Source organism: Actinia tenebrosa, unplaced genomic scaffold (genome assembly GCF_029948245.1).
Source record: "Actinia tenebrosa isolate PJP-AT-01 unplaced genomic scaffold, QUT_ActTen_1.0 PGA_scaffold14__42_contigs__length_11649687, whole genome shotgun sequence".
Classification (NCBI taxonomy): Eukaryota; Metazoa; Cnidaria; class Anthozoa; order Actiniaria; family Actiniidae; genus Actinia; species Actinia tenebrosa.
In genome coordinates, this window is record NW_028292574.1 from 10,900,308 (window position 1) to 10,910,298 (window position 9,991).

At 38.1% G+C, this 9,991-nt stretch overlaps 2 protein-coding genes across 2 annotated transcripts; one reads left to right on the forward strand and one right to left on the reverse strand.

Moving 5' to 3' along the window:
• Positions 1 to 1,652: 1,652 nt before the first annotated feature.
• LOC116300144 (kelch-like protein 17) lies at positions 1,653 to 5,816 on the forward strand. The gene is made up of 3 exons (XM_031708931.2): positions 1,653 to 3,177; positions 4,082 to 4,269; positions 4,678 to 5,816. Exons 1-3 carry the CDS (start codon positions 1,910 to 1,912, stop codon positions 4,953 to 4,955), a joined length of 1,734 nt encoding a protein of 577 aa, XP_031564791.2. The 5' UTR covers positions 1,653 to 1,909; the 3' UTR covers positions 4,956 to 5,816.
• Positions 5,813 to 9,891, reverse strand: LOC116300145 (prohibitin-2). The gene is made up of 11 exons (XM_031708932.2): positions 9,753 to 9,891; positions 9,164 to 9,245; positions 8,953 to 9,032; positions 8,717 to 8,841; positions 8,536 to 8,595; positions 7,783 to 7,857; positions 7,640 to 7,694; positions 6,993 to 7,096; positions 6,550 to 6,627; positions 6,221 to 6,300; positions 5,813 to 6,065 (listed from the first exon to the last, which is right to left on the reverse strand). The coding sequence occupies exons 1-11, from the start codon at positions 9,877 to 9,879 to the stop codon at positions 6,035 to 6,037; spliced, it is 897 nt and encodes a 298-aa protein (XP_031564792.2). The 5' UTR covers positions 9,880 to 9,891; the 3' UTR covers positions 5,813 to 6,034.
• Between the last annotated feature and the right edge of the window lie 100 nt (positions 9,892 to 9,991).

Below are 9,991 nucleotides of genomic sequence, written 5' to 3' on the forward strand. Positions count from 1 at the left end.
CTCTTTGCGACGAAGAAAAATTGGGAAGGTTAAAAACAGAAACACAACTAACACGACGTGGATGTTCAGTCTTTTCCAGCTCTCTTTTACTGTCAACTTCTTCTTCTTTGACTAAATCGTTTGGGGCTTTTTCCATCTCATTTTCCGCTACAGGGGTACTCAGTGCCTGTATGTAACAACATTCATTGTAAGGCTTATCTGTTACCATATCTGTTGGCTTTAACCCGGCATGATTTCTATCACTGCCTTTCTCGCTTCGTAATCCAAGATGCGCAGATTCGCGGCTCCAGCTTTTTCCTCTCCACTGCCTTGTTCTGGTACCATTTTTGTTCCTGACACCAGAAAAAGTTCCTCGCTTGAACGCCAATGAACGACTCCAACTTTTCCGCTTAGTAACGCACAAACGCTCCCTACCATTACCAACAACAAAAGTGTCATTCTCAGTCCAAAAAGCCATTGAGCTTAATTCTCCAAAGTTGAACTAGTACTTGTAAGAGAGAGCTTGTCTTCTTCAGTTGACAGGAATACTTTTGAGTAGATTGTTAAATTAAAACCACGTTTGTTGGTTCTGTTGTTGTGTAGTGACTTTAACACAAAGGGCTACCTCTTAATTTTTTTCTAGTGGCACAAAACTATATTTTATAGCAAATTAGATATCTTTGGCAATGGATCTGAAATGAAAGAGAGGTATGGACTGTAGCCGAAAAGAAACTCGCTGTGATTGTCAGTACGCTATTCCTTTAGTTTAATTCCATGATTATGTAACAGAGATGTTACATACGCACTCTATCGCAAGAAAGGCTTTTGCTGAACCAATCAAAATGCTCGAAATAAAATCCCACCAATCACAGAGTAGACACACCTTCGACTAGTGACGTCTCTGGTTGCTAGGTGCTAAATTAACTGGTTGCTAGGGATGAAACTGATCAATCAAGTTAATTAGTTTCGTTGCAGATGATCTGAGATAGTGACTTACAAATGACGTTACTGCAAACTGAAGTTTCCTCACAAAGTAATAATATCTTTCGGCTCGTTATAAAGCCTGAGAAAAATTGACCCATGAAAAATGAAAACGTTATTGATAAACAAATAAAAACGTGAAAAATATTAAATCTTATTAATTATCGTGATAGCAGTTTAAAAGCGACGTCTTCTTTCTTCCATTTGGTGACTTGGAAATCCATGATTTCAATTAAGGGAAAAGTGACACCTCATGATTTTGCGATTTTTCTCGCTTGTGATTGGCTAAAACTGATTTTCTCAGATCAACTGGTGACCATTGTTGTTCCGTTACAATTTTTCTTAATTAAGAATTACATTTGTTTTGAACCACAAATGCGTCAATTCATTTACTTTCTCAGTTCAAAGTAAAAAAATAACGCGTGCCGCCAAGGGTGTGGCTGAAGAGAAAGTAAAGTAAAATTCCAGTTTTACTCGCTTAACTATGTAGCCTTTCTTTTCTCGCCGGTCTGCGGTCTGCTTGATAGTGAGAGGACAGCTAATGAGGCAGCCTCGTACTTTCTTTGCTTTCATTGAAATAGAAAAACGAACAAAAAATAAATAAAATAAGATCAGTTCTTTAAGTTCTGGTCTCCCTGTGGAAAATTAAAGTACACTCGTCACTAGTTTCCCTCCTCCAACCGGTAGTAACTTGGGACTAGCACTGAAACCAGGACAAAATATTTGACTAAAACATTTATTTTTTAAAGCAAAAATATCATCACAAACTTGAATATAAAGGCTATATAGGCCTTATTTCGTAGTCCATGTTACTTAATTGGAGGTTTAATTCCGTGACTGCCGCTCAAAAGCTTTACATTCAACAAAAATAATTGAGTTGTTGATAAACATAAGCTATATGATTACAACAGACATCAAGAATTTTTAGGGATTTATTCAACAATTCATCATGGAAAATCTCCGCCAGACCCTCAAACAAGACAATCAAGTGGATTTTATATCTCATTTCTCGTCCACACACACTGAAGATGCGTTCAAAGCGATGAAGAGAATGAAAGTCAACTCTGAACTTTGTGACGTCCTTCTTGTTGTTGGAGAGCGAAGGATTGCTGCCCATAGGCTTGTCCTGGCTTCGTGTTGCCCTTATTTTCACGCTATGTTTACTAGTGAACTTCTTGAGAGCCGACAAGGGGAAGTCACTTTACAAGGAGTCGATCCAGATGCTATGGAGATGATGGTTGAGTTTGCTTACACAGCCAGAATTACGGTTACTGAAGAGAACGTTCAGTCTCTTCTTCCTGCTTCTTGTCTTCTTCAGCTGAATAGCGTTAGAGAAGCCTGCTGTGAGTTTCTTAAGAATCAACTTCATCCTTCAAACTGTCTTGGGATTCGCTCTTTCGCAGATGCTCATGTTTGTAAAGAGTTGTTGGATTCCTCTCACAGATTTGCTCTGAACCATTTTGTTGATGTTTGTCAGACTGAAGAGTTTTTACTCTTGGATGTAAACCAAGTATTTGAGCTGATCTCGAGTGATGATATCAATGTTAAAAGCGAGGAGCAAGTATACAATGCAGTTATTACATGGGTTAATCACGATAAAGATCATAGAAAGAGCTTAATACATCAACTGTTGCCTCACATTAGACTAGCTTTACTATCAAGAGAATGCCTAATGACAAGAGTAGAAACAGAAGATATTATAAGATTTAATCAGGACTGTAAGGACCTTCTAATAGAAGCAATGAAATACCACTTATTACCAGAAAAAAGAAATATGTTACAAAGTCCAAGGACAAAGCCGCGCAACCCTCAAGGACAAGTGCCAATCCTGTTTGCAATTGGAGGAGGTAGCTTGTTTGCAATCCACAGTGAATGTGAGTGTTATGATCCTCGGATGGAGAGATGGTGCATGATTGCACCCATGTCGACAAAACGATCTAGGGTTGGAATAGGTGTTATAGACAGTAGAGTATATGCAGTAGGAGGGTATGATGGGTGTAATGACCTTGCAACAGTCGAGTGCTACTTCCCCCAAGAGAACCAATGGTCACCAGTGACACCGATGGGTACTCGACGCAGTTGTCTTGGAGTTGCTGTTGTCAATGGTCTAATATATGCTATAGGGGGGTATGATGGGGCATCATGTCTTAACAGTACAGAAAGGTATGACCCTCTGACGGATCAGTGGACTTCAGTAGCTGCCATGAGCGTACGAAGGTAGACACATCAATGCTGCATTAATAATTATAAAATAATTATTAGGTCATTATATACTTGTAGGTGGCAAAGTTATCTTGTCTCTTGGGGCTCACTTTGTGTATACACCTAAGTGGGAGGGAGCAATTTTACACCAACAATATAAAAAAATACCACAAGCTTATCAGACTAAGACTTAGTATGAGTGGGTTAGGATGGGATCCCTATGGTTTGGTTTGTTGAAGTTTTTAAATTTACTTGAATTTACCTTGATGTAAATTCATAAAGTTCAAGGAACATCAAACCACAGGAATCTTATCCAGACTCACAGATCCCTAGTCTGTTAAGCCTGTGGAAACACATAACTTATGTCAGAGTGGAAAGAGAAAAGAGACATTGAGTGGGGATTGGGAGAAAGGTATAATTGGCAAATAATCTGTCTCATTACTATTTGAGATTTTGCCCACAAGCTGATGCTGCATAACAGGATACAGGGCCCCGTTAAGTACCAATTTCCCACCTCTTAATACCCCAATTCCCATCCCACAATCAATCCATTAATAAATCATTAGTAAAGGCCAGACACTGAGGGTGATCACTGCCATGTCCTCAATGGTTCTTTTACGTTTCTCCGATGTAAGGTGAAGGTAGTGTGGAGAGAAAGGACTGCCATTTTATGTGGTCATCTAAGCCATTATAGTCTTACCATTTGTATTACAAAGGCAGCACCTCTGAACTCAGTTATTTTAAGACCTCGAGTGTTGGTCCAGCTGGGACTCGAACCACAGCCAGTCCCACACTAAAGTCCTATGCTCAAGCAGCCGAGTCAACTGGCCGGATGGCGGTCATCAGGGCAGTCATAAGGGAATGGCCAGGATAGTAATCATAATATGCAGATTTATAATAATTGACATGTTCTTCACAGGCGGTATGTTCGCGTTGGTGTTGTTCGAGGTATTATTTACGCAGTTGGTGGTTATGACGGCAGTGCTCACTTGAACACGGTAGAGTGTTTTGACCCTTTAACAAACAAATGGAAGCCAGTTGCTAACATGTCTAGTAGACGGAGCAGTGCTGGAGTGGCTGTTCTCAATGACTTCCTCTATGTCGTGGGTTAGTACAGTATAAGTCATCAGCAAGCATGTACTATTTGTTGCATACTGCTACTGCATGCCTTAAACTTGCTGTCCCTCACTGCTGTGTTCATGGGTTTGATCCCCAAATTCACCAACGGATTTCAATAAAATTGCTTGGGGATTTATCGGTGTTCCCCAGTTTTCCTCCCTCCGCAAAAGTCGACTTCTAAATTCCAATTCAATCATGGAATGAGGGTTGCGGATTTGTTAGCCACTAGGCAAAAAGTGCCCTCTTAAAACAAGGTTGAGATTACTTGATGATTTACTAGGATTCAATGGGGGTCACTGGGGTGGAGACGTGTCTACCCGAGATATTCAGGACTCAAGTTTGTAGCACTATTAGATTTTAACAATACTTAACAATAATTATTATTTCTAACACCAGGTGGAAATGATGGTGCATCCTGCTTGAATACAATGGAAAGATACGATCCAACAACCCACACCTGGATGTCGTTAGCGCCAATGGGTGTACGTCGAAGCACCCATGACTTAGCTGTATTAAACAAACTGTTATTTGCAGTTGGTGGCAATGATGGCAGTTCTAGCTTGAACAGTATCGAAAAATATGATCCAGAGACCAACAAGTGGGTTGCAGTTGTTCCTATGAGTACAAGACGCAGTAGTGTTGGGACAACTGTAGCACAAGTTCTGCTTGTTTAACCTGATGATAATACTTGCATTGAAATCAAAATGACCGGTATTCTAAAAGGACCTTTTTGTAGTTGGATTACAAGAATTTTGAAGAATTTAAGTGTGTTGAGTAGAAGTGTGTCAGAGTAAGGACGAACACTAACAGAAAGAATAGGAAGGGTATTTTGAGCGTGGAGAGCCTGTATGGAGAGACTACTACTTTTCCATGGGGGTGGTAGTAGGGCTATATTTTTACTTTTATTGTTAGAACATTACATAAGCTTAAAGTCTGCAGGACAGACTTGGTTACTTCATCGTCTTTTAAGAAGTTGTGGTTTTAAATATTTGTAGGTTGTACATTAGTAATTGATCTAGAAGACAGACTTCATTCCACTTTTCCCTAAAGACAAATTGCAGGATAAAAAAGTCTGCCTAGATTTGACAATTCTAACTTGTAAGGCAATAGTCCCTTTCCCATTTCCCTGTGCCATCTTAAAAGGTAGCTGTGGCTTTGCATCAAAGCAAGACAAACGGTGAGCTTGCAATGATAGAGACCTTTTTAACACCTTGAACAATTATTATTCACTTGTCTCTATCACTGTAAGCTCACTGTCTGTCTTGCTTTGATGCAAAGGCGCAGCTACCTTTCAAGATGGCACCTGGAACTGTGAAGGGGAATATTGCAATAATAGACAATACACGTTATAATAATTTGTTGTGGTACAGTGTGGTACAAGATTCCTAGTTTGAGTTGTATCCTTTATGTGTCTTCTTGCATGCAACTGTTAAACAAAGAAATGACACTCTAGAAAATGACATGTAGTCTGTAATGGAAAAACTTCGCATTACCATGCATAAGAGTATCTATTAAATCAATATATAACCAATAAAGTTAGAGTGTGATTTTATTTGACAAACAAACCATTTTCCTTTACACAGGATTCAAAGTAGTAATGCTATGAAAACCTAATCATTTACTGAATAAATTTCCATTTTTTTGGAACAAGAACTGTTTTTCTCTATGTTACTTTCCCTAAGACTGTAACCAGATTTTGATTACATTTTTTTTCTTGCAAAATAAATTCAAATATCATGTCAGGCAGCCTTATTTAGTCATCGTTTTTCTTGGAGAAAATAGAGCTGTGGAGATATAAAATGTAAGATTCTATTAGTATGGACTGTGAGCTTGTAAACTATCAAGATTTATTATTAGATGGTATTGACAAAGAAGGCAAGTCCATTGAGAAATTGGATTATTTCCTGAAAACAATACTTATTATAATATGTCAACTTACTCATCAAATTCATCTTTTAGCCTGAGGTTGAGCATTAATGCATTAGCATCCAAGTAGACTGGGTTTGCAGATGCCGAAATCTAAATATAGGAAAAAAAGATGTAAGATTATCTGCAATGATAAAAGATCAATGACAGAGAACCCCTCTGAGATAGTGCATCGTGGTCTTGCTTCAATACGATATATATTTTTCATTATGCCTTATATGGTGTTGCTTATACCCAAGCTAGACCAGAATGCATCCTGTTTTTCAAACTCAAAAAAGGCCTATTGCAGTTGAGATTATCCGTCAACAAAAGGTAGTCGTTATTGTAGAATAATATATTTACCGTTCTAGCAATTTTTTGTGCAGCACGGATTTTCCTTAGTCTGAGATATCCAGGATTGTCCTTTAAAGCCTCTCCAAGGTTAATAATGTCAAGGAAAAATTGAAGTCAAACTTTTAAAAAATCAGTTTTGCATTAATTGGTCTATAAGCTTCTCCTTTCAATACAAAATACAGAGTAAATTTGATAAAGAGGAAACTGCTTCAGATAACCAAGGTGTGGACTACCACAACACAACACCCCATCGCAACCCCCCTCTCCCTCCTTGAAAAATATTCCCATTGAAAATAAATTTAGAACTGACTTAAAAGGAATTTCTCATGATTTGAGTGAACATCTTTCTTATCCACTCCAATAGAAAAATTTCTATCAGGAGAGGGCAAAAGAAAACAATCCTCAAAAAGATATAATGTTGCTACAATGTACAGTAAGTAAGTAAAGGATATCAGTTTGGCAGCTTGTGCTTCTCCCTCTGCCTGTACAATCTTCTGTTGTCTCTCTTGTCTTGCTTTCTCTACAGCAAACTGGGCTCTCTGAGCCTCTTGTTGAGCTAAAGAACAAGAAATAAATGAAATAGTAAGATCAGTATTGTCATGGGAACTCAGTTGTCGGAAGTTTCCCATTGGAATTTGGTTTTTCATTGACACTAGTCAAAAATACCAAAGGTAATGACTGGATACATTTAATTGACAGAAGCAATAAACTAAATAATAACTCATAAACTCATCGACCAACCAGGGTTTCATATTTGTACCACGTGAAGTAGTTTGAAACCCCCATCAAATACGACCGCACCCATTTCAAAGTTCTAGTACTTTGAAATAAAAACAAACATAACAAAAAGAGTATAAGATGTCGTGTCAAATACTCATCACTGTATTCTATTTGGGTTTCAAAATCCTCATCGGCTATGCCTCAGCATTTGAAATTCCACTAGGATTTTGAACCCCAATAGAATACAGCAACTCGTATTTCAAACATTATTTGAGGGTGCAGCTTGCAGCTACCAAGTTTGCATTATAGTGAGAACTGCTAGAACTAATCATGGACTTCAAAATATATCATGTAACATAAAAATGTTTCTTGTACTTACCAACTTGTTTTGATTCAATGGCTCTCTCATACTCTTTACCAAAACTTAAATCAGTCTGTAACAAAAACAATGCCTCGCTGTCAGGCTTTCTAAATTTAAGGAGGGAGGGGTGAGCAACACTAGGGTAAGAATTTTCAACTTACAATGGAAACATCATCCAAGATGATATGGAAGTCTTTTCCTCTTTCTACTAGTTGTCTTCTTATCAGCAAACTGACCTAAAACACAAATTTTGCAACTCTAAGTATCACACAGTATATTAAGATATAACTAGCTAAAAACTAGTGTGAGCTGCATCGGTGTTTTGTAATAAAACAGTAATGATCGAAGGGTAAATTATACACCATGAAAAGATGAAAAAAACTTACTGAAGTTTCGGACGCTAGTGATTCGTCGGAGTAAAAGAGCAAGGAAGAGCAAGGAAGGTATATAATTCACGGTGTATAATTTACCTTTTCATCAACACAGTATATTATTAGAGGCTTTGGTTTCTTTCCAGCAAATTTACAAACATCTGAGTAGAGTAATGTCTTTTGGCACAAGTCAAAACTCCAGATACCTTTATTTTATTTGGAAGACAAAAACTGCTTAAATCTTATAAATAAATCACTTTTATTTAAGTGTCTACTGTAGTCATTCTAGTGCTTTTGCACTAATTGGGGACACTTTTCGCTACCACTACATTCAATATTCTATGCATACAACGCTCAACTCACAGGTTGATTTTAACAGAGGGTGGGAACTGGAGAACCCGAAGAAAACCCTCATACCCAAACTCAATTCACATGCGGGACCGCAGGGCTCAAACCAGCGACCCGACCCAGTGGACTCACATCGGTGAAAGATGATGTGTTAGCCATGAACGCCACCCATGCTACACAAAAACTGTTCCTTACCTGTTGACGCATGGTGATCAGTTGAGAAGCATTAAACTGAGCTACAACACTTTTCAACACCTGAAATAATGCACAAGAGATGTACAACTTAAAGACATGGAAGAGAGAATGTCAAGAGATGCATAAAGCACATATCATAGAGAACTTCTCAACCACTTAACACAAGGATATTTTATCTTACCTCGTTCATAATGGAAGGCAAAACTCTTTCATCGTAATCAAGACCAAGCCTTTGATACAAAGGTGGAAGCTTGCTTGCTTCTGGACGGGCTAGAACACGCAGGCCGATGTTGACCATTTGCAAGTCTGAACAAAAAATAAGAAAGCACATAGGTGATTAACAATTTTCATTCACTGTTAAGAAGTGATTGTCAATGGTATTCACTCAGTAAATAGAGTCAATCAGAGTAAAAATACCTTTGCTTCCTGTTGGGGATACGATCTTTCTTGGCCTTGATCGGATATCGTAAATAATGGGATATTGAAACCATGGAATCCTAGTTATAAAATAATTATCTATTATCACTATCATAATCATGATGTTAAACTTCCATCATCACCTCCACCAACACAATCACTAACATCACCATCATCATCATTTGATTCTCTCCACTATCCCCATAATCACCTGAAATGCAGCCCCTCCGTGTAGATAGTGTCCTGTATCCCTCCTATTCTGCTAAAAATGATAGCACGATGACCACCATCAACTAGAAAATGCAATAAACACAATTAACGAATTTCAGTTTGTTTACTAAGGTCTAGTAGGATTTTATGATACTGAACAAAATCCACATCCCCATCACCAGCTGTCCCATGGAGTGCTCTGCACTGGTGTAGCTAAAGTGAAGTGTAGGTCATGATCAATGCGCATGATTTAATACAATTATCAAACTTTTCCAGCTTTATTTCTTTAAATTAAAATGTTCTATTACCCAAGAGAATATAAGCGAATTGTCAAACTGATATCTAGTGGGATATAAGCTGAATAGACTATAAGGGGTACTGTGTTCGTTAAAGTCGTGTAAAAATTCTACATGGAATTCTTCGCACACAAATACTTATTGTAAAACATAGGACGATTAAAATTACAAGAAGAGTAGAGGTACAATTACGGATAATAATATCAATCTTATGCAATGTTCGAAGAGAATGTCATACACCAAAATCAAATCTCCAATTTTGAAACAAGATTTAGAGTTTGATCTCAATTTTACCTGTGAAAATGGATTCTTTGATTCCATAGGCAGCTAAAGCAGCAGCGGCCAGGAATTTAAAGCCTGTCCCTACGCCTCGTGGAGCTTTACCAAGTCTTCCTGCAAATTCTTGAAACTTGTCCGCCATGTTGGAAAATGGTTCACGTGCAGCAAGAATGATGTAAGACCTCTTACATGAGGTGGAATATGGGACCAGCATGTACTAGACTCAGGCTTCTCACAACCAGCTGTTTAAAAGC

Coding starts and splice junctions, on each gene's coding strand:
- LOC116300144 (XM_031708931.2), top strand. CDS start 1,910: ATGGAAAATCTCCGCCAGACCCTCAAACAAGACAATCAAGTGGATTTT. Junction 3,178..4,081: donor GCTGCCATGAGCGTACGAAG/GTAGACACATCA, acceptor TGTTCTTCACAG/GCGGTATGTTCGCGTTGGTG. Junction 4,270..4,677: donor TGACTTCCTCTATGTCGTGG/GTTAGTACAGTA, acceptor TTCTAACACCAG/GTGGAAATGATGGTGCATCC.
- LOC116300145 (XM_031708932.2), bottom strand. CDS start 9,879: ATGGCGGACAAGTTTCAAGAATTTGCAGGAAGACTTGGTAAAGCTCCA. Junction 8,596..8,716: donor TGCCTTCCATTATGAACGAG/GTAAGATAAAAT, acceptor GCATTATTTCAG/GTGTTGAAAAGTGTTGTAGC. Junction 7,858..8,535: donor TGATCACCATGCGTCAACAG/GTAAGGAACAGT, acceptor TTTGTGTTTTAG/GTCAGTTTGCTGATAAGAAG.